Source organism: Chrysochloris asiatica, unplaced genomic scaffold, assembly GCF_000296735.1.
Source record: "Chrysochloris asiatica unplaced genomic scaffold, ChrAsi1.0 scaffold00099, whole genome shotgun sequence".
Classification (NCBI taxonomy): Eukaryota; Metazoa; Chordata; class Mammalia; order Afrosoricida; family Chrysochloridae; genus Chrysochloris; species Chrysochloris asiatica.
This window is the reverse complement of record NW_006408617.1, coordinates 7,015,292-7,040,319: the sequence shown is the minus strand read 5'-3', so window position 1 is coordinate 7,040,319 and position 25,028 is coordinate 7,015,292. Positions and strand designations below refer to the sequence as shown.

The following is a 25,028-nucleotide window of genomic DNA, read 5'->3' as shown; positions in this document are numbered from 1 at the left end:
TGAATTGGTCAATATTCAACCATTTCAGAAGATAGCATATGATCAAGAACCAATGGAGTTCAAGGAAGAAGTCCAATCTGCTCTGAAGTCATTGACAAAAGACAAGCCTCCAGGAATTGACAGATTACCAACTGAGATATTTCACCCAATGGATGCAACGTTGGAAGTGCTCACTAGTTTATGCCAAGACTTCTGCCATATCTGGAAGAGATCCATATTTGTGCCTATTCCAAAGAAAGGTGATCCAGTAGAATGCAGAAATGTTCTAACAATATTATTAATAGGACACACAAATAAAGATATACTGAAGATAATTCACACACAATTGCAGAAGTGCATTAACAATGAATTGCCAGAATTCAACCCAGATTAAAAAGAGGACTTGGACTAAGGGATATCATTATTGCTGATTTCAGATGGATCCTTTCTCTGTGAATCATAACAAACAATGGATAAACTATGGAAAAGAATGGGAATTCCAGAACACTTAGCTGTGCTTATATGAAATCTGTACATTTGCTTATGTGGAAGAACAGGCAGTTGTTCCATCAGAGCAAGGGGATACTTAGTGTTTTAAAATAAGGAAAGATGTGTAGCACGATTGCATCTTTTTGCCATATTTATTCGATCTGCATGCTGAGCAAATAATCCAAGAAACGAGTATATGAAGAAGAACTTGATATCAGAAGCAGCATCCAGGAAATTAAACGGCATATTACATTAGGCAAATCTGCTGCAAACGATCTCTTTTCATTATTCAAAAGTAAAGATGTAATTTTAAGGACTAAGGTGTGCCTGATCCAAGCCATGGTATTTTCATAGTCTCATAGACATTTGAAAGATTGAATACAAATAGGGAAGACCAAAGAAGAATTTATGTGTTTGTATTAAGTTGTTGGTGAAGGGTTTTTAACATACTGGTATGCTGGTATACTAAAACTCAAAATGAAGAGAAACACCTGTGAACATTGATTAATAATCAGTACATGGAATGTGTGAAGTATGAATCTAGGAAAATTAGAAATTGTCAAAAATGAAATGCAATGCATAAACATCAATACCCTTGGCATTTGAGCTGAAATGGACTGGTATTGGCCAGATTTAATCTGGTAATCACATAGTTTACTATGCTGGGAATGGCAGATTGAGAAGGAATGGTGTCACAGTCATCATCAAAAAGAATACATCAAGATCTGTCTTGAAGTGCAACACTATCTGCGATAGGATAATAATCATGTGCCTATAAGGGAGACCAGTTAATATCACTGTTATTCAAATTTACGCATCAACCACTAAAGCTAATGATGATGAAATTGAAGAATTCTGCTAACTTCTGCAGTCAGAAACTGATCAAACATGCAATCAGAATGTATTGATGATTAGAATGTAAAGGTTGGAAACACAAAGAAAGGATCAGTCATTGGAAAATATGTGTAGTTTTAGTGATAGAAATTTTGCTGGAGTTCGCATCATAGACCAATGACTTATTCATTGCACAATCCTTTTTCAAACAATAAAAAAGGCAGATATACACATGAACCTCACCATATGGAGTACACAAAAATCAAATTGACTATATCTGTGGAAAGAGACAGTGGAAAAATTCCATATCACCAAACAAAACAACGCCAGGGACAGACTGTGGAATAAACCATCAATTGCTCATATGCAAGTTCAGGCTAAATCTGAAGAAAATTAAAACTAGTCCACAAGAGCCAAAATGTGACCTTGGTCATATTCCACCTAAATTTAGAGATCATCTGAAGAACAGGTATGATGGATTAGACACTAAAGACCAAAAACCAGAAAAGTTGTTGATGACATCAAGAACATCATACAAGAAGAACGCAGATCATAAAGAAGACAAGAAAGAAGGAAAAGACCAAAATGGATGTCAGAAAAGATTTTGACACTCACTCTCCAGCAAAGAGACGCTAAAGCAGATGGAAGAATTGAGGAAATAAAAGAGTTGAACAGAAAGTTTCAAAAGATAGTTCAAGAAGACAAAGTAAAATATTATAACGAAATGTACAAAGAAACTAAAAGGGAATTTCTCAAGATGAGCAACCAAGAAACAAGTCAAGCCTTGATTTACAGTACTGAAGGATTGAATGATACAGAAAGCATCAAAAAAAGATGGAAGGGATACACAGAATCACTGAACCCATAAGAAATAGTTGCTGTTCAACAATTTCAAATGGTAGCATATGATCACGAGCCATATTGAAGGAAGAAGTCCAAGGTGCATTACAGGCATTAGCAAAGAGCAAGGCACCAAGAAATTATGAAATACAAATGGAAATCTTTCAATAAACTGATGTGGCACTGGAGGCAAATTTCCAAGAAATTTGGAAGACAACTACATGGCCAACTGACTGGAAAAGATCCATATTTTTGCACATTCCAAAGAGAGGTGATCCAAAGGCATGCAGAAATCATCAGACAATATCATTAGCATTGCATGCAAGTAAAATTTTACTATAAATAATACAAAAACAGCTACAGCCATTCATTGACAGAGAACTTCTAGAGGTTCAATCGGGATTCAGAAAAGGGCATGGAATGAGGGATATCATTGCTGAAGTCAGATGGATCGTGGCTGAAAGCAGAAAATACCAGAAAGATGTTTACCTGTGCTTTATTGACTATGCAAAGGCTTTCAATTGTGTGGATCATGACAAGCAATGGACAACACTGTGGAGTATGAATATTCTGAAACACTTAATTGTGCTCATGAGGAACCTGTGCACAGACCAAGAGGCAGTTGTTCGGACCGAACAAGAAAACACCAAATGGCTTAAAATTAGAATAGGTGTGCACCACAGTCGTATTGTTTCACCATATTTATTCAGTCCATATGCTGAGCAAATTGTTCAGTGCATAGTTATAAAATTGTATATTCACAAACACTTATTTGGCATGTGTTCAGGTAATGAAGATAGAAGAATAATCCAGTCTCTGGATTATTGATTTAAAAGTCTGTCCTGAAGAATCTTGCTGTGTTATGCAATTCCTTACTTTGTCTGTTTTTTTAGGAACGTTACTAAAATATTTCTATATTAAGGTGAATCTGTAAGATAAGCATGGGACTGTAAGTTCTGTAAGATAAGCATGGGACTGCTAACCACAGGTTGGTGGTTCAAATCCTCTAGTCATTGTTCAGACACTATATGGTGTAGCTATGAGTCAGAACTCACTCAACAGCACTTACAACAACAGAAAATTAAAGTAACTCCTCATATAGCTATTGTTGTAGATGTAGATGATAAGAAATGAAACTTGACACATAAAGGTCAAACATACATATAAATGTATATCCATCTTGGGCAATTTAATATAGGTAAATACTACAAAACTTCTGGTTCCAAAAAGTTTGAAAGAAAGAAAAGCATATTTGAAGAAATTTAAAGAGCGTTCATACTAGTATCTAATTAAAACTTGAGTTGTATGGCGTTGCTTGTTGCTGTTGAGTTGGCCCTGACTCATGGCAATCTTACATACAAAGGAATGAAATACTGCTGGTCTTTCCCATCCTCAAGTTTGGTTTCACACCACACTCTTATGATCCACAGGTTTTCTATTGGCCAATTTTCAGAAGTAAATACAAGAGGGCTTCAGAAAATTCATTTTGAAATTTAATTATCTTTCAATTCATTTTCAGACTTTTTTGCTTAGAATTATATGCTATGTACAAATAAAAATAATTGAATTTTTAAAATGAATTGGACATTAAAGAATAAGTAGATTGAGTAGAAAAAGAGGATACTACGCACATGTGACCTTAGGCAGATGTTGAGGGTGAATAATCAGAGAAAAATATTTTTACATGATGGAATGAGATAACTCTCTAAACGTCCTTAGAATCTATGCAGGAATTTTAGATTTGCTGTGGTAGATTGAAAGACGTGATCTGAGATTTTGAGGTTGGTGGCTTACAGTGAAAGAAAAGCTGAAATGACAGACCCAAGTGTAAAATCCATGAGAAGTAAGAGTTCATGTCTGTTGCAATAATAATGAAGACAATGATAATAAATAAAGTTGTGACAAGAGATTCAAGGTCAGGGACCACTTGTGTTACTAGAAATGAAGCAAAGATTTCAGATGATTTGTGGGGGAAACAATTCCAAAAGTTATCATTCAAAAACTAAAGTAAATGAGCAATGACTCAGAGGAAAAACTGATTAAGAAATTGTAGAGGTATTTTAAGATGAACTGCGGAAAGAGCATAACTAGCACTTGCTTCCATAAAGGAAAACAGTATAAAAGAAATAAAACTTAGAGTTGCCGTTAAAGAATGTGCTACCTTTGATTGACAGCAAAAAAATTGGTGATCAGTTTTAATTCTGTAACAAAGGTAATTTTACATGTTATTACTTATGTTTTGGGTGTTGATGATTAGTTAGGACATGTGACAAAAATATTGGGAGGTAGAGGTACTCATTTGCACTTAAGTGTAAACTGATATTGTAAGTAGATGAGCTTCCTGAAGAGAGGGAAGCCAAGGATGTGATCATGGGTATGAGATGTAAAACAGAAGATCACGTGATCAGGGCAGCAAGTGGACAACCTGGATGTGGCGCATCCAGAAACAATATGTGGAAAGACTTTCTTTTTATTTATGTTTTATACTTTACTTCTTTTTTTGTTTGTGTTAAGTATATACATGCTGTTGTTAAGTGCCGTCGAGTCGGTTCCAACCCATAGAGACCCTGTGTAGGGTTTCCGAGGAGCGGCTGGTGAGCTTGAACCACCAAGCTTACAATTCAAACGACTTTGCAGTCCAGCGCATTAACTCACAGCACTAGACCAGGACTCCACTCAAAACTTAAATTGAAGATGGTTAGAGAGTTGGACAAAAATATGGCAATCCATCCTACTGCCTTCAAATTGTCATCGCTTCAACAATTCTAATTTAATTTGATACTGTGATGGTGGTGGTAGAGTTGTGTTCCGTCGAGTAGGTTCCAACTCATAGAGACACTGTAGAGAGTTGCTGAGTGTAAGTCCACAGGAACAGAAAGCCTCATCTTCCTCCCAAGGAGTGACTTGTAGATTTGAACTGCTGACCTTGTGGTTAGCAGCCCACCTTGTAATGCACTATGCTATCAAGGCTCCATCCCTTCTTGTAGATAAAGCTAAAAAAAAAAAAAAAAAAAAACTGTTTTATTTGTTTTCTTTCTTTATATGTGCTATCTCTGGCAGACAAACATTGAAGATCTTATTTCTTTGTTTTTATCTAGGCCTCTTATGTAAGGAGCCAAAGGGGAAATAAAACATACAGGATGAAAAGATGGCAACGTTGCCTCCTCCAGGACCACAGAGCTTTGTCCACTTCACAAAGCAGTCTCTTACTCTTATTGAACAACGCATTGCTGAAGGAAAAACAAAAGATCCCAAAGAAGAAAAGAAGGATGATGAGGAAGAAGGTCCCAAGCCAAGCAGTGACTTGGAAGCTGGCAAACCACTGCCCTTTATCTATGGAGACATTCCTCCAGGCATGGTGTCAGAACCCCTGGAGGACCTGGACCCGTACTATGCAGACAAAAAAGTGAGTTTCTTCTGACTTCAGTGGTAGACTTTCTGTTTGTTTCTCTGTACAGAATGACGCTTTACATAGAGATTACATTGGATTTAGTGAGTAATCATATCATAACAATATATCAAAAAAACCAAATAAGCCAAATTCACAGCCATCTAACCAATTCCCACTCACAGTGACCCTAAATAGGGTTTCAGAGACTGTAAATCTTTACAGGAGCAGACTGTCGTATCTTCCTTCCAAGGAGCAGCTGGTCGGTTTCAACTGCTAACCTTGAGATTAACAGCCTAATCCACAGGGCCACCCCACAGGACTCCTTATCATGATGACACTGCTAAATTAAGTTAATATCGAGGATATTCAGAAAATGTACATCAAATATGTTTTGATACCAACACACTACTTCTGAGTTCTTTAATTGTTTTTCAGTACTAAATATAATGTTCTTCCATTGGGTAGAAACAAAATAATTACCAATTTGAGAAGTCAGAAACAGGGTATGTCCAGAATGCATACTGTGGAGGTAACAACTGAACTCACAGTAATACATAAAACTTCTCAACTAACAGAGTTTAAGAGGCACCTTATTCAGGCTGTTGGTGAGAAAAAGTAGTTTGAGGTGGTCAGAAAAATCAAACATAAAATTTTTAAAATTCCCATTGCTCCAAAAGAAAGAAATGATTGCATAAGTCTACCTAGCAAGTTGAGGATAAAGATAGGCTATTAGACTAAAAAGTGAATATGATGCTGGTAACTTTTTGCCAGCAGGTTATGGTGGAAATTGAACCAAGTCAGTGGCGGATACCAAGTAAGAGGAGTAATTGGTATCAATGCATGTTGAGAGATTTTTCACCACAAAATTGGTCACTTGCTCTACCAAATAAATGGAAAACTTGTTTAGAATAGGGTATTCAATAGCCTGTTTAAAGGTAAAGAATAATTTCTTTAGCCTGTTTAGAGGGGAAGAAAATATTGAGGGACAGATAATGCAGTAAACCGTTACTGAAGTTAGCAGACGTGGTACAAGGTAAAGCTCAGTTTGTATTGATTTGCATTGGGAAAGAAAAAAGAAGCCTTATTGTCTGAGCCTTCAGGGGTAAATACCCACTGCTATCCAGTCAGTTGTGACTCACAGTGACCCTGTAAGGACAGAGTAGAACTGACCCACAGACTCCCACAGAGCAGTTGGTGGGCTTAACTAGCCAATCTCTCCCACTGCACTTGACTAACTGAGCCACCAGGACTTCTTAAGGAGTAAATAGGAGCATGGATTATGCTGAAGTGAATTGAATGGAGGCACAGCCCAGGAAAGGCATATTAAATTGTGACACTCTTTTCCATAATACTTTGTTGTTTAGTAACAGAACAAAGCACTGCCAGGTTCTGGGCCATCCTCTCAACTGTTGTTAAATTGGAGCTCATTGTTGCAGCCACTGTGTCAATTCATATTGGTGGAGGTCTCCTGCCTTTTTACTTACCCTGTACTTTACCAAAGGAGCTCTGGTAGCGTAGTGGTTAGGAATCGGGCTGCGAACTGCAAGGTCAGCGGTTTGAAACTACCAGCTGTTGTGCGGGAGAAAGATGAGGCTTTCTGTTCCCGTAAAGATTTACAGTCTCAGAAACCCTATACAGGGTCACTCTGAGTCAGAACTGACTCCACGGCACATAACAACAACAACTACTTTACCAAGCGTGATGTCCTTCTTCCTAATTGTTTTTGTTGTTTAATGCTGGTTAGCAATCCAGTGTTTATCCTACAGGACTCCTTTTCTGTAACATTGTTGTTGTTGTTAGGTACCATTGTGTTGGTACCAACTCATAGCGATGCTATGCACAACAGAACGAAACACTGCCCGGTTCCTGGGCCAACCTCACAGTTGTTGCCATCCTTGAGCCCATTGATGCTGCCACTTTGCCAGTCTATCTCGCTGGGGGTCTTCCTCTTTTTCTGTGACCCTCCACCTTACCAAACATGATATCCTTCTCCAGTGACTGGTCCCTCCTGACAATATGTCCAAAGTATGACAGACAAAGTTTGCCATCCTGGCCTCCAAGGAGCACTCTGGCTGCACTTCTTCCAACACAGATCTGTTGGTTCTTTTGGCAGCCCATGGCACTTTCAATAGTCTCCTCCAACACCATAACTCAAAAGCATGAATTCTTCTACAGTCTTCCTTATTTACTATCCAGCTTTCCCATGCATATGAGGTTATTGAAAATAGCATGGCTTGGGTCAGGCACACCTTACCTCAAGCTGACATCTTTGCTCTTCAACACTTTAAAAAGGTCTTGCACTGCAGATTTGCCTAATGAAATACATAGTCTGATTTCTTGACTGCTACTTCCATAAGTGTTGATAGTTTATCCAAGAAGAATGAAGTTCTTGACAACTTCAATCTTTTCTCCACTGATAAGAATGTTGATTATTGGTCTAGTGGTGAGGGTTTTTTGTTTTCTTTACGTTGAGATGCAATCCATACGGAAGGCTGTGCTCTTTGATCTTCATCAGTAAATGTTTTAAGTCCTCTTCACTTTCAGCAAGTAAGGTTGTACATCTGCATATCGCAGGTTGTTTATGAGTCTTCCTCCAATCCTGATGCCATGCCCAGTTGAATATTGTCCTTTGGGTGTCAATACTGAGAGTAGCAAGAGTGGAGACGTCATCGCTTCTTAGAGGCATGGGAGAAATTTTAGAGTAACTGCCATCAGGGATTTTCTACTGAGAAAGTGAGAAAAGGAATTACATCAATTTCTGGGTAGTATACAGAACTAGGTTGAAGATGACAAGTAGGCTACTGCTAAGGGTTAAATCAGTAGGCTACAACAGTGCTTTTCTGTCCAGCACCTATTTTCTTTTTGCTGAGAGATCAGAAAGCATGGAAGGTAGACTCCATTTTAAAAAAATTTCTTCTGTTTTGATAAAGATTGACATAAAAGTGAGTATTTCTTGATAAGATAGCTAACATAAAATAAAAACATATTTAGAATGCCTTCAGAAGTATTAAGTGGGACAAGGTTCAATTTTCTGACAGAAATACACATGTATGTTGTATTTAAAGGTTGTGAATAGTAGTTGTTGATTCAGGTCAAAACTATCATGACCGCCAGCTGACAGAATAGTAATAGCAGAATGCAAAGCCCTTGGAATATTGTATTGTATTCTAATTAACCAGTTAGTACTAGGGCACAGAAAGGAAGAATGCTGACAGACATCTACTGAAGTTCTCTGTGTCTAGAGCTTTTATAAAAATTGTTGTTGTTAAGTGCCATCAAGTCGTTTCCAACTCATAGTTACCTTGTATTGGGTTTCTGAAGAGCAGCTAGTGAATTTGAACCACCGACCTTACAATTCAAACTGACCTTGTGGTCCTGTGCATTATCCCACAGTGCCACACCAGGACTCGTTTAGCACATGAATATTTACTACACACTGGTGCGATAGGAATTATTACCATATTTTAGGGTGAGTTATAGGACTTGGGGAAGTTAAATAATTTGTAAAATTTTACAACTATCAAGTTTTTTATAGATAATTGAAGTTAAATTGGTGTGACTGTCTACTAAGGTGTTCTATTGTTCAACACCTCCTAAAGTTTATTATAAGTTTATATATTATACAAAAGAGTAACATACAATAGAAAATATTATATATTTTTAAATATATATTATAAAATTATATAATATTTTCTATTGTATGTTATTCTTTTATGAATTGTATAAATATGAATGAACTGAAAAATGAATAAAGAATGAAACAGGCAAAGCAAAAGGTACGCTCTCATTTACTTACTAGTCTATTTTGACAATTCCTAGCCTCCTATGGATACCCTTTTCACAAAAAGGGTCTGGATATTATTTAATCAGCAGCCTCTTAGAGATGAAAGAAATCTATCTGAAATAATTCCTGGATCAGAGATAAAAACTAATATTGGCTTTAAATGACTTGGCAGATGGAACTATACCTAGAAGAGACATATTCAATAATTCATAGCACTGCAGCAGACCACTCATAATTGCATATAAAACTCAAGTTAAAAAAAAACTTGAGCTGAGCAAACAGACAAAAATGACCAAGTCAATGTCTTCTGGATAAAACATGCAGTTTACCTGCCAACTGCAGAAAAAGAGAAGAGATTTAAACTTGGTCATTTTAGTCAGAAACCAAGTCAATACCTTAGGTTGTAAGGTTTTGTTGTTTATTTGTTTGAATTTTTTATTTTCCTTAACTAAATATCAATGTCATGGAGAGCAACATTCACTATATAATCATTATAATAACATGTTTTGAGAATATTTCGTTCTATAAGTTTAATTTATTAGTCTAATTACCAAATTAGCCCAAAAAAATTAATAAATAATTAACAAGCAAGTTCTCTAATTTGTGTTCTTCTATCTAAGCTATTATTGTTGTTGTTAAGTACCATAGAGTCAGTTCCGAGACTATAAATCTTTATGGGAGCAGACCGCCTCATCTTTCTCCCGCAGAATCACTGGTAGTTTTGAACTGTCAACCTTAAGGTTAGCAGCCCGATTCGTAACCACTACGCTACCAGAGCACCTTAAGCTATTATTAGCATTACATTTAAAATAGCACAGGATGATTAGGTTAGAATTCTTCCAAATCTGATATTCTCTCCATTTGTGGAACATATTGTCAGGAGGGACCAGTCGCTGGAGAAGGATCTCATTTTTGGTAAGGTGGAGGGATAGAGAAAAAAAGGAAGACCTCCAATGAGATGGATTGGCCAAGTGGCAGCATTGATGGACTCAAGCGTGCCAACAGTAGTGAGGTTGGCCCAGGATCAGGCAGTGTTTCATTCTGCTGTGCGTAAGGTCGCTATGAGTCAGTACCGACTTGATGGCACCTAACAACAACAACAATCAATCAATACAGCTCCTAAATAGCTCAATTTTTAACTTAGTCAAAGTAAATCTACTTGAAGTTCATTTGTCAAGGCCATGTGGATTGCTATGTCAGTGGCATTGGGACCTAGTTGCTTGAATCATCTGGAATTGTGTCTTTAGTACAGCACTGCCACATGGAGAAGGAAACTATGGGTACTGATAATGCTGTTTTGAGTTTTCAATTTCACTTTTTTCTGTTTCCTCCTGCAGACTTTCATAGTATTGAACAAAGGAAAAGTAATCTTCCGTTTCAATGCCACCCCTGCTTTGTACATGATATCGCCTTTCAACCTGCTAAGAAGAATATCTATTAAGATTTTGGTTCATTCATATCCTTTTCAAAATGCATACTTTGGCATGTAATTTTTAATGTTTTACTAGAATATGGAGGTTAATCCTTCTGCACCTAGAAAGACTCTGGTTTTAGTTGGTCAGTCAGTATGATTTGTTGTCAGCTTTTGAGAAGTTTGGGAAAATAGCAATGTTAGCATTTTACGATGCATTCCTTTTATCTATTGTATTCTTGTTCAAAGACACAAAACACTGTAAGTTCCTTTAGAGTTACTTTCTAAGAAAAAGTCGTCAGCATCTAATCTATTGTGATGATCAAATATTTAACATTTTTACTGTGGTCTCATCATTATTCCTTGATTCTAAGTACATTATTCAGCATGCTTATCATGTGTACAATTCTGACAAACTGCATCTTTATGACGATGAGTAACCCTCCAGATTGGACCAAGAATGTAGAGTAAGAGGCTAAAAGTACATTTTATTATAGTTTAGTAGGATCATTTTCATCCTTTGCTTTTCCTGCCAAAAAGCCATTATTGCACCTATAAAAATAGGGGTATTCCCAAGTTCCATAGGCACTTCTCTTTCTGTTCTTTCCCTCCCCCCCCCACTCTATGATATTTATCCACTAGCAGTGAGCTTGAAAACTAGATGCCCTGCCCTGTTCTTAGAAACGTCAACTTCTCTTATGCTTGGGTGCATTGATAGGAACAATGCAGGAATATTCTAGGAGGTCTATGACCTACGTTCTTAGTTATTTCAAGTGGATCCACTCACTGGGAGTGTTTTTGCTAGGTGATTTTTAAGACTTTCTGGGAAGACCTTTATGTAGTTTATCTTAATAATTAGAGTGGATCTATATTCTAGAAAGCATGCTTCAACATGTTTCAACAGCTGGGCCCTCCTTAGGTTAATCAGAAAAATTATGATGATTCGATGATTCTAGGATAATTAGACTCTTCTCATACCCTCTTTAATGGATTCTTGTGCCTAGGTACACTTTTACTGGGATTTATACTTTTGAATCCCTCATAAAAATTCTTGCAAGAGGCTTCTGTGTCGGAGAGTTCACCTTCCTTCGTGACCCGTGGAACTGGCTCGATTTTGTTGTTATTGTTTTTGCGTAAGTACTTTCACTTTTCTGAAATTACAAGAAAGATCACAATCAGCGCAATATTCCAGTAAGAGCAAGCCTTAGAGATCTGACCTTTTCTGCATGTCATGCTTGCATTTCAGGATACTGTACTAAAACTAATCATTGATAGACAAATATCAGATTTCTCAGAAAGGGTATTTCCTCCCTCCACGGTTTATCACTTGATTAAAGTCACTGTAGGACAAGCGCTGGACAGAAAGGTTGGTTTGAACTGTATGATCGGTGGTTCAAACCCACCAGCTGCTCCTCGGAAACCCTATACAGGGCCGCAGCGGGTCGGAACTGACTCCACGACACTTACCAATAACAACATCTTCCTCCACTCTCAGAACTTGAATGGATAGTCTGTGAGGTACCAGTTTACACCTTCTCCAAGATCTTGTTTAAATAAATAAAAATCTTAAGAATCTCAGGAAAAAACAAACAAAATCTCAGGCCTATAATTATGCTTGGTGCTCTTTTTAGTAACCTAGTGTGATGCAGTAAGATAAGCACTGGACTGAAAGGCCGGGTGAAACAACAAGGTCAGTGGTTCAAACTCACCATCACTCCTCAGAAATCCTATACAGAATCGCTATGAGTCAGAACCCACTTGAAGGTACTTAACAACAAAAAGGACATTTTACTCAAGAGCTAATAAGTGTATTAAAATTTAAAAAGTTAATATTTTTACAAGTGTTTTCACAGCTTGCTCAACCTAACATTAATGTATTCGTTATGCATTCAGGAGTGGGATGGCTCTATATGATAAGCACTAGACAAGCCATAAGGCTGGCAGTTCAAGCCTACCAGCCACACCGCAGGAGAAAAATGAAGTTTTCTTGTCTCACAAAGATGTACAGCCTCGGAAACCCTATAGAGGGTCACTAAGAGTAGAACCAACTTGACCCCACTTAACAACATATACGCATTATGAATGGCTGGCAACTTAAAATATAGTCTATTTTCAAAAGGGAAAACGAAAATACAATTTTAGTTAAGTCACAGTGGTACTCTTTCTCTAAAGGTGTTTGTCAGAAACATGTCTTTAAAAAAGAAGAAGAAATTCAAATTTAAGTATATTTTCCCCTTTTATGATTTTGAATTATAAAAGTATCACTTGTTCTTTGGAACAATTTAGACAATCAAGATCTTAAATGAAATTTGCAGTCTCTGATTTTCTCAGCCTTGCTCTGTTTCCTTGCCCGTCGGCTTCACTCTTTCCATGACCACAGATGACTATTGCAGTTCTGCTTAGCACCTGCTGAGAGAACAACACTGTGCCAGAAATGGCAGCCTCTTGTTACGCATCCCCTTTTTTATTGAGATATAATTCACCTGGCATAAAATGACTACCTTTTAAAGTGTACAATTCAGTGTTCCTTCATATAATGACAAGGTTGTGCCACTATTATTAAGCAACAGTGAGTCAGTTCTGACATATGGACCCTATGTTGTTGTTGTTTTTCGTGTTAAGTGCTGCTTTGTCCCTTCTGTCTCACAGCAACTCTGTGTGGGTTTCTGAGAAGCAGCTGGTGGGTTTGAACCATTGACCTTGTGGTTAGTAGCTCAGTGCTTATCCTATAGCATCATAACAGGACTCCAGTGACCTTATCTATGTACAACAGAACAAAACACTACCAGACCCTCTGCCATTCTCACAAAGCATTACTGTGTTTGAAGCCACTTCACTGGCCCTTTATTTAAGAATCATGATGTCCACTATTTAATTTTAGAACATTTGCATTATCTCAAAAGAAACTCCATGCCTATTGGCATTCACTTGCATCTTCCTTACCACCCTCCCCTAGCCCTCAAAACCACTAGTATGCGTTCTGTCTCTATGAACTTGTTCTAAAAATTTTATATAAATGGAATCATATAATATGTGATTGGCTTCTTGACCTTAGCATACTTTTGCAGGAAATTAAATACCTACTACCTAAAAGTAGTAGGTTCGAAACTACCAGCTGTTCCATGGGAGAAAGATGAGACTTTCTGCTCCTGTAAAGTTTTGCAATCTTGGAAACCCTGTGCAGGGTCACTATGAGTTGGAACTGACTCCATGGAACTTAACAACAACAACAACAACCTTCATATAATGTTGAGGGCTTACTAGTTCAAGAGTTTACTTATTTTTATAAGGATGTAGGTGTGTGTAACTTTAATAATACAACATTTTAAATTTATTTACATCAAACCATTCTAATTTAATTAAATTACTGGTAAGAAAAGAGACTTATAGAACTATATATTTAACAAAGGTGTTCGAAACCTAAGAAATAACACTGACTAAAGGCACAGGTAAGTATCTCAGAAAATGTCTAAATTCTGAATAACTCTGATTTAATTCTACAGGTATTTAACAGAATTTGTAAACCTAGGCAATGTTTCAGCTCTTCGAACTTTCAGAGTCTTGAGAGCTTTGAAAACTATTTCTGTAATTCCAGGTAAGATGTAATTGGTGTGAAGCAGTAGGCCAATAAAACTCCAACTATGTGGGAGTTGTTCGTTGCTTGTTTGTGTGTGTGTTGTCATTGTGTTTGTATATAAACTTATTACAGATATGTGACAGAGTTTGTGGACCTGGGCAATGTCTCAGCCTTGAGAACATTCAGAGTTCTCCGAGCATTGAAAACAATTTCAGTCATTCCAGGTGAGAGTGGGGTTAAACACCGAGGCTGACTTTGAGCTTTCAGAAGAAAGACAAGAAGAACTTGCTCTTTTGTAATTTAAATTGTATTAAATTTTGATTTTTTTTTTCCCAAATGGTTATTAAAAGTCACCCTGGATGTTTAATCAGTTGCATGAGTCTTAGAGAACGAATATGGCCACTTGGCTCATATCTTCATTTGAAATTTTCCCTCCTGTATAAGAAGTGTTTTTCTTACTCAGGAATGAAAATTTCAATTAGTTTTAATTGGTTTTAATGTAGTCAAGAAAAGAAATAGTAAATATCAGCATGGGATTGTTGCATGACCTATTGTTTTATACTTTTCTTCAGAAAACCATTTCTTAATTGAAAATTAGTTCATGGCATTTGTCAGTACATGCTATAAGTCAGCCTATTTTGCTGTCAGTATTGAGAGATGGTTGTTTGACAAACACTTATTGAATTAGAACTTTTACAAATAATTATTAAAAGTGAGTGTGGATATGGGTTGAGCAATCAATTATTTATTTTGCAAACTTGAGTACAGGTAATCCCTGATTTACAAAGTATTTGAATGATGACGAACCGCACTTCGACCATTCATGATTTTTGTGTTTTGTGTGTGTGTTTTGGTACATCTTATCATTGGTACTATGTACTATGTAAATGTTGCAGCACAAAATATGCTTATGTCATCTTATTTATAAATTTTTATGTAAGGTTTCAAACCCCCAAAGACAAATAAATAAAGAACAGATTTAATAAAGATACTGATACTAAAAGGCAACAGAATGAACATTTAGTAAAGAAAAAGAAAAAGGAGCTATTCAATTTAAATCAGAAATCACTTACAACAGTTATCAGAACAGAACCCCGTGGTCAATTGGTGATTACCTGTACTCTTTAGTAATATTTTACTATTTTTAATTTTTCACTGCTATTTACAGAAACAAAAATATATATAATTACAAATTCACTCTTTTGATCTACCAGGGTTTTTGTTTTTTTTAATTGTTATTTAAGGCCATTAATTTGTTACAATGCATGTATTTCTTGGAAAGCTTGTTTTTGGTTTGTTTTTCATTCACAGGCTTTATTTCATTATGAACTCTTTTCCCTCCCGTGTTCAGGCCTGAAGACCATTGTGGGAGCCCTGATCCAGTCAGTGAAGAAGCTCACTGACGTCATGATCCTGACTGTGTTCTGTCTGAGTGTATTTGCGTTAATAGGTCTACAGCTGTTCATGGGCAACCTGAAGAATAAATGTCTTAAAACTCCACTAGAAAATAACGAAACATTAGAAATCCTAATAAATACCTTGGAGACTGATGAAGACTATAAAAGTAAGAATGTCCTTACAATTGTCTATTGGTTGAAGTAAGGCTAAAAGCATTGTTCTCATTCCATAGTGTGACATGTTGTTTTCACTTTAATTACTTTAAAATTATTCAGATGTACAAACTTGCTACTCATATGTTATTCTAAGTACTCTGGCTTAGAATAAGATTTTTAAAAAATGAATTTACCCTTAAGAAACAGGTATAGCTATGAATTGATAATTACTAATCCGTGCATTCAGTAGTATCATATACATACTGACACTGCATATTTTAAAACATTCTATAAATTATTGTTATAATATGGAGTCCAATTTGAACTGCACGGTTGGGGGTTCAAGCTCACCAGCTGCTCCTCGGAAACCGTATACATGGTCTCTATGGGTTGAAACCAACTCGACAGCACTTAACAACAAATCATTGAAATGGTTAATCACTCACCTGCTAACTCAAAGGTTAGTGGTTCAAACTCACGAGAAACTCCAAGGGAGAAAAGACCTATCAGATCCCATAAAGATTACAGCCTAGGAAATCTTACCAGGCAGTTCTGCTGCATCCTTAAGAATCACTTTAAATAGGAGTCAATTCACTGGCACACAACAACAAATGCAACATTGTTCCATGAGGAGACTTCAAAAAGTTCTTACAAAAATTTATTTATCTTTTAAATTCTATTTTTAAATGACATTTTTGAAGCCCTTCTTGTATTACATAAATATATATATCTGTCATACAATATGACATATATTTATTAGATGATAGTACAATTATATTTGTAAAATGAATATTTATGACTAAAATAACTTCATATAGTTCAATTAATCATATTAATGATAAAATATGAAAATATCTTTTTTGATCATATTTCTAAAGGTTCATATAAAGTAGAACCACTAACCTAGCTCTATCAATACTATCTTTATATCTTAACCCATCATGAGTTTCACAACTATTTTTAGTAGTGTCCTTTAATGAGGCTGATGACATCACAGGGAAGTTTTGTAGACCTTTAGTAGAGCTAGTTCACTTGATACCATAAGAGATGGTGTGTACATATAGTTTGAGATGTCTGCTTAATTAGAAGTATAATTTAAAGTATCTAATAATAAAACATGAATTTCATGTTATTTAAGTAATTATTACTTAATCGCTATGGGTCGGAATCTACTCTATGGCACTTAACAACAACAACAATATTTATTTCTTTAGAGCTATTGTATAACATTGGGTCGAAATTTTAACACGATTGCAGTTTTTAATATCTGAAATGTGCCTATATACTGTTGCCTTTATGGACCATAAACCTTAATAGATAATTAAGAGCCAGAGAAATCTTCCTGGGTAATGAAAACCGAAGTTCTCAACTAGTAGCCAAAAAGTTTACAGTTTGGATTTTCCTAGGGTGCTTCACAAGACTGGCTTATGAAATATCACAGCCCTGGAAACTCTGTAGAGGAACTCTAATCTGCACACTTGGGGTTGGTAACAGTTAGAATCAACTCATTGGTAACTAACAACATCAGCAGGGCCAGAGAGGACATGAAAATCAATAAATCTTCCAAACACACATGCCTTTGACAGGGAAGATATTTCTTTAAAGCCACCACTTGATGAGAAATGTAGCTATGTTTTCTCTTCTTTTCTGTCATGCCTTACTTTTCAAAAATAGCTATTATTTTTATGATTATGCTCTTAAAATATGTTTCTAGATTGTTTCTGGCTTATGTGCTATAAAAGTAATGCATTTTATGGGTAATAGTGGATCTTTACATTCAATTTTATGACTCAATTTACAACACTTACTAACTTAACTTTTATTCACTAGGATCTCTACAAATACTTTTATTTTTGAGTCTTGACCCCATATTTGAGTTCATAATCTAAACAGTTGTTTTAATCTTTTGAAACTATATCAAGTAATTTTGTTTTCAGGAAGGGTAAAAGGTCTTGAGTTACAGAAAATATTTGTTATACATGAGTGAATGGCAGCTTTACTAACAATGAAATTGATCCTCTCCCTTAATTCTGTCCTTAATTGTTTTTAGTCTAGAATATAATTTTAAAGAGCAGGTATTTGAATCAGGTGTTAATTTGCCTTCCTATCTGTTTTGTATCTCTTAGAGACCATTTCTGACTGCTAACATTCAGACATCCATTTATCAGCAAGTTCTTATTACGTACCTTCTCTGTGCTAAACATTGTAGAAGTTTCTGAAGCTACAGCAATGTAAATGATAGCCACAGTGCTTGGCTTTACAGAGTTTGTTGTCTAATGGGAATGAAAGATTAAAAGAAGGAATAGACAAATAAATGGAGAAATATAAATGTATCATCTTCATTTCTTTATTGTCACACAAATTCTATTGTGTGAATATTGCTTGTTGTTTATCCATAACTTAGTTGATGAGCATTTGGACTGTTTTCATTTTTTCACTATTATAGATAATCCAGTTATGCACAATCCAGTACAAATTTTTGTGTATACTTATGACTTTACTTATTTTTGCATTACACTTTTTCCTTTTCTTTACATGATAATATTAAATTCTCTTGAGGCCAATTATCCTAGTAATTGAATGTCAACTTGTTTAGGAAGTTCTACAAGACTAGAGTGAGCTATTCACATTGCTTTACATTTCATCATTCTTGAAGTGAATGAAATGCATTAGCTCTGCATAATGCCCATCAAGAGCTCAATCTTATAAATCAGTTCTTCAGTGATTGGTAAACATAAATCAGTGTTACTTTAAATAGAATTCTAAAATAATCTTTTCATAGGAAAACATCTTGGAAGTTTATGTCAGAAAACTTCAATCTTACCCTTCCCTCAACTCCACTCTGTTTTGCCTTCCCTTATTGAGATAAAGGATTTTTCTGTTTTAAAGCTGTTTTTCATGTACATTCCTAAAATTTTACCTCATACTAAGAGATCTTATTTTTTTTTTAATATTTAAGATAAAATGATCATATGTAAGTGCCTTCTGAAACTATATAATAGTTAAACAGTAGTGCCTGCAGGTGTTGGAGAAGCTAATTTAATGTAGAATGTGTGAATCCTTGTATTAAGTGCATTGTGTTCAGAGTCACTATGGGTTGGAACCAACTCGATGGCACTTAACAACAACAACATACAGTATCCTATGTGCACTATTCAACTAGCCTAGAAAGTAGGATTTTTAATCCCCATTCTGCAGATGAGATGGTTAAGGCTTAAAGTGGTTAAACAATACATTTACATTAGAAAAGGTAGAAACAAGAACCAAATCCAAGTATATCTAACATCAGTCTTTCTTCCACTAATATCCTGAAAATCCTCTATAATTACATCTCAATTCCTTTGATTTGAAACAAATGAGACATTTGGCACTTTTTAAAAAGAGTGGATATTTGGAATGGTCACAAAAGCATTTTTAGTCCATTATATATTTACTATGAAATGTTGGATGGGCTTCCTGTTTTGAGAATAAGATTTTCTGATGACGAGAAAAGAGATTAGGAGACGCTCCTTCTACAATTGAAAATGGTCAGAAAGGGTACCATGAAAGGTGTATATATATATATTTTGTTGTTGTTGTTGTTGTTGTTGTTGTTAAGTGCCGTTGAGTCGGGTCTGACCCATAGCGACCCTGTACAGGGTTTCCGAGGGTGTAAATCTTTACGGGAGTAGAAAGCCTCATCTTTCTCCCGCGGAGCAGCTGGTAGTTTCGAACCGCTGACCTTAAGGTTCGCAGCCCGATTCGTAACCACTACGCTACCAGAGCTCTCTCTCTCTATATATATATATATAACTTATTTCACAGTTATATCCTCAACACTCAGGACATGGTAGGTTTTAATTATGTATTGGTAAATGAGCAATGAGAGAATTTCAGAACGTGAATTTTGCTTATAGTACTGACTTTGCAACTTCTGGACTGCTAAATAATGGAGTACCAAGGTATAGTCTGGGCTTCTGTCTTTCCTTTATATTCCCTTTCCTTCCTTTCCCTTTTCCTCCTTCCTTTCCATTTTATTATCTTCCCTTTCCTAGCTATATGCACTTTCTCCTTGTGTGACCTAAAATACAGAGTTGAATGAAAACTATTGATGTTGATTCCTCTTGATATATCTCCAGTCCTGATCACTCTGCTGACCTCCAGACTCCCATATTCATCAAAATGCCACCTTGATAAATGCAGTATGTCATTTAATCATCATCTCAAACTTAGTATGGCTAAAATAGAGCTCCTGGTTTTCTCCAGACTTCTTTCTTCTTAGCCCAGTGCTCCTGATCTCAGTAATTGGCGCCATCATCTCCCCAGCTGATACATCTGAGTGTCTTCTGTCTGCCTTACACTCCACATGTACTGTATTGGGAAACCCTATATCCCTGTTTCCATCCTCTTCTCCCCATATCCACAGTTCTTCTGTGAGCCATAGCCTTCACCATCTCTCATTGCAGTCACCTCACCTCGTTTTCATACCTGCGCGCCTATAGTCCACTGTCTACCAGGAGTCCTTCCTGATATATTTTTATTATAAATGAGGCCTCATAACTCCATCTCCTAGTTCTTTGCTTCTAAGTATTTTTTAGTGTAGAATCCAAACTCCTCTTCATGTTATGCAAATTTCTGTATCCTCCCCATTTGCTACACTCTAGCTGGGTCAGCCATCTTGTTTTCTCCCCACCTACAGCAACTTCATTTCTGCTGTAGGGCCTTTACTCTACTTGGTGTTAACCCTACCCAGACATCTCTCCAACAAGCTCTTTACATGATTTCTTTGTCTCATTTAGGTTTCAGTTTAAAAGTAATATCCTCAGAGAGGCCTTCCATGACTGCAGTTTATCACACTGTCCTAATTTAATTTTTTAGAACTTTTATCGGTGTCTGAAAATAGTTGGTAAATGTTTTTAATTTATTTGTTTAGTGCCTGTCTTCACCCTCAACTCTTCATCCCACCTAGGCAGAAAGGAAACTCTATAAAATCAGTCCATTTATTTATTGTGTTCATTATCACATTCCAAGCCTACTCTATAAAACTAGTAAAAAATATTTGAGCGAGAATACGTAAATAGATAGGTCTTAACTGAGATCAGGTCTGAATGTGTATATGCAGATGTAACTGCCTTACCTGCTTTAGCACTCTTAACTTACGCTCATTAATGCTTAAATTCTTTCTAAATAGGATATTTCTATTTCATGGAAGGATCTAAAGATGCGCTCCTTTGTGGTGCCAGTGGAGATTCAGGGTAAGTAATATTTATTATTAATTACCTGCAAAAGAAGGAAAAACATGCCCAGTTTGTTATTCAGAACCTTTGAGTCTTTATTGTTTTCCTATATTTAATGATACTATGCCACTCATTCGAGGAACTCTAATAGTGTAGTGGTTACGAGTCAAACTGCTAATTTCACAGTCACCAGTTCAAAGCTACCAGCTGTTCCACAGAAAAAAGTTGAGGCTTTTTGCTCCTTTAAAGATTTACAGCCTTTGAAACCCTATAGTTTTATAAGAGCCTTCTGTTTCGTCGGGTTTTTATGCATCAGAATCAACTTGATGGCTGCATTTTTCCTAAATTCCACTTATTTTCCAATTTAATGTGACTGTTAGATGACAGAGTGGTTTGACATTTTTACCACTATACATAAAAGGGTCCCATGGATATGGAAAAAGATATTTTAAGAATCTCATAATTACACAAAAGTTTTGTGTATACACTGGGAACAAAAAATAAGCAAGAAAGCGTTCCAGATCTCAAAGGAAACTCAGAACACTTTATTTGTATAATGATGTCATGAGTGTTTTTGTTTGTTAGGTGCTTTTAAGTTGGTTCTGAGTCATCACAATTCTTTGTGCTGTTTTTGTTATTGTTAAGTGAGGTTGAGTCTTCCAACCCATAGCGACCCTGTATATAGTTTCTGAGGAGCAGCTGGTGAGCTTGGACAGTCAACCTTGTGGTTCAAACCGACTTTGCATTCCAACGCGTTAACCCACAGCACCACACCAAAAGTCCACATGCAACCCAACCATGGCTTACAACTAGGCATGCCCCAAGTGTGTGAGATGATGTCATGCTATCCTCATTTCAAAAGAGTGTTCTAGCTGTACTTTTTCTAAGACAGATTTGTTCATTCTCTGGCTGTCCATGTATTCCTCAACAATACCATAATTGAAAGTCATCTATTCTTCTTTAGACTGTTTTTTTGTTTTAGACTTATATTTTCTTTAGACTTCCTCTTTTGTTGTCCAACTTTTACATATATATAAGGCAATTGAAAAACTGCCATGGTTTGAGACAGGCACATCTTAGTAGTCAAGGTGACATCTTTGTTTTTTTAACATTTTAAAGAAATGTTTGGCAAAACATTTGGCCAATGCACTACATCATTTAATTTCTTGCTGCTGCTTCTATGGGCATTAATTAATTGTGGACCCAAGTAAAATCAAATCTTTGAGAACTCCTGTCTCTTTCCGTTTCTCATCTTACTTAATGGTACAGTTGTGAGGATTTTTGTTTTCTTTATATTGACATGTAATCCATATTGAAGGCAATAGTCTGATCTTTATCAGTAAATGCTACAAGTCCTCTTCACTTTCAGCTAGCAAAATTGGGTCTTCTGTTTATCACAGTATGTTAATGAGTTTTTCTTGAATCCTGAGTTCACATTCTTCTTCATATAGTCTAGATCTTTGGATTATTTGCTCAGCATACAGATTGAATAAGTTTTCTGAAAGAATACAACCCTAATGCATGCCTTTCCTGATTTGAAACCACACAGTATCCCCTTGTTCTATCTGAACAACTAAACTGTCTGTAGGTCTCTATGCAGGATCTACTTGAGCACAATTAGGTGTTCTGTCATTTCCACTCTTTATAATGTTATCTATAATTCATATGAGTCACACAATTGAAAGACCTTGCATCATCAACAAAAGAGGCAAACATATTTCTGGTGTTCTATGTTTTCAAACCAAGATTCATCTGACATAGCAATGATATTCCTCATTCCACTTCGTCTTCTGAATCCTCTTTGAATTTTTAGCAGATCCCTGCCAATAAACCACTGCAACCATTTTTTAAATTATCTTCAACTAAGTTTTATTTGCATGTCATATTAATAACATAGTTGGATAGTTTTCCCAGTCTATTGGTTCACCTTTCTTTGTGATAGACATGCATATGGATCACTTGTGGTCAGTTGTCTAGGTAGCTGTTCCAAATTTCTTGGGATAAATTAACGATCATTTCAAGCATTGCATCTATTTATTGAAACATCTCAGATGATATTCCATCAATGCATTGTTTTGCACCAGTGTCTTAAGAGCAACTTGGGCTTTTTCCTTCAATAATAACAGTTCTTGACCAATTATTTTACTTGCAGTGAACTCGGTGAATCTCTTCCATCTTCTTTTGATGCTCCCTATATCTTTTAATGGAGTCTTGGTGTGGTGTTGTGGGTTAATGCACCAGACTGCAAAGCCGTTTGAACTGCAGGGTCGGTGGTTCAAGCTCACCAGCTGCTCCTTGTAAAGCCTATACAGGGTCACTATGGGTTGAAACCAACTTGACAACACTTAACAACAACAACATATCAGCAGGGTCACCCATGGTTGACAGGTTTCAGATGAGCTTCCAGACAAAGACAGACTAGGAAGAAAGAGTGACGAACTATTTCCAAATTGCTAGTCACTGAAAACTCTATGAATAGCAGAGAAACACTCTCAGATACAAGACTGGAAAATGAGCCCCTCAGGTTGGAAGGCACTCAGAATGCGACTGGGGAAGAGCTGCCTCCTCAATGTAGAATTGACCATGATGACGTGAATAGAGTTAAGCTTGTGGGAGAAAAGCCCACAGAACCTTTATTTGCTGATGGGCCACAACTCAAAGTGAAGAGAAACAGCTGTAAACATCCAGTGAAAATCAGAAAATGGAATGTACGAAGTATGAATCTGGGAAAATTGGAAGTTGTCAAAAATGAAATGGAACGCATCAACATTGATATCTTAGGCATTAGTGAGCTGAAATGGACTGGTATTGGCCATTTTGAATCTGATAACCACATGGTTTACTATGCAGGGAATGACAAATTGAAAAGGAATGGTGTTGCATTCATCGTCAAAAGGAACATATCCAGATCAATCATGAGGTACAATGCTGTAAGTGAGAGGATAATATCCATGCGCCTACAAGGAAGCCCAGTTAATACAATATTATTCAAATTTATGCACCAACCACTAAAGTCAGTGAGGATGAAATAGAAGAATTCTACCAACTTCTTCAATCTGATATCGATTAAACATGCAATCAATATGTATTGCTCATTACTGGTGATTGGAATGCAAAGGTTGGGATCAAAGAGGAAGGACCAGTAGTTGGAAAATTTGGACTTGGTGATAGAAAAGATGCTGGAGAACGAATGATAGATTTCTGCAGAACCATTGATTTGTTTATTTCAAATACCTTCTTTAGACAGCATAACAGATGACTATACACATGGACCTCACCAGATGGAACACAATGAAATCAAATTGACTATATCTGTGTAAAGAGATGATGGAAAAGCTCCATATCATCAGTGAAAACAAGGCCAGGGGCAGACTGTGGAACAGACCATTAATTAATGATCTACAAATTCAAACTGAAGCTGAAGAAAAGGAAAACAAGTCCACTAGAGCCAAAATATGACTTTGAACTTATCCCACCTGAATTTAGAGATCATATAAAGAACAGATTTGAAACATTAAGCACTAAAGACCAAGACCAGAAGAGTTGTGAGATGACATCAATAACATCTTACATGAAGAGAGCAAAAATTAACTAAGAAGACAAGAAAGAAGGAAAAGGTCAAAATGGATGTCAGAAGAGACTCTGAAACTTGCTCTCCAGCGTAGAGATGCTGAAAAAAAAATGGAAGATTTGAGGAGGTCCAAGAACTGAACAGAAAATTTCAAAGATCAGCTCAAGAAAATAAAGCCAAATACTATAATAAAATATGCAAAGATTTGAATTAGAAAACCAAAAAGGAAGAACACGGTCAGCATTACTCATGCTGGGGGAACTGAAGAAAAAATTCAAGCCTCAACTTTCATTATTGAAAGATTCTCTGGGCAAATTATTGAATGATGCAGAATGCATCAAGAAAAGATGGAAGGAATACACAGAGTCATTGTACCAAAAGGA

General features: G+C 36.3%; 1 protein-coding gene across 1 annotated transcript in view; it reads left to right on the top strand.

The window, feature by feature from the left end:
• Positions 1-5,242: 5,242 nt before the first annotated feature.
• Positions 5,243-25,028, top strand: part of SCN9A (sodium channel, voltage-gated, type IX, alpha subunit) — a 118,401-nt gene continuing 98,615 nt past the window's right edge. The window contains exons 1-7 of the mRNA XM_006867006.1: positions 5,243-5,548; positions 10,655-10,773; positions 11,106-11,195; positions 11,733-11,861; positions 14,232-14,323; positions 15,657-15,869; positions 21,029-21,092. Coding sequence (XP_006867068.1) covers positions 5,291-5,548; positions 10,655-10,773; positions 11,106-11,195; positions 11,733-11,861; positions 14,232-14,323; positions 15,657-15,869; positions 21,029-21,092 — 965 coding nt within the window. The 5' untranslated portion in view covers positions 5,243-5,290. The remainder of the gene's footprint in view (positions 5,549-10,654; positions 10,774-11,105; positions 11,196-11,732; positions 11,862-14,231; positions 14,324-15,656; positions 15,870-21,028; positions 21,093-25,028) is intronic.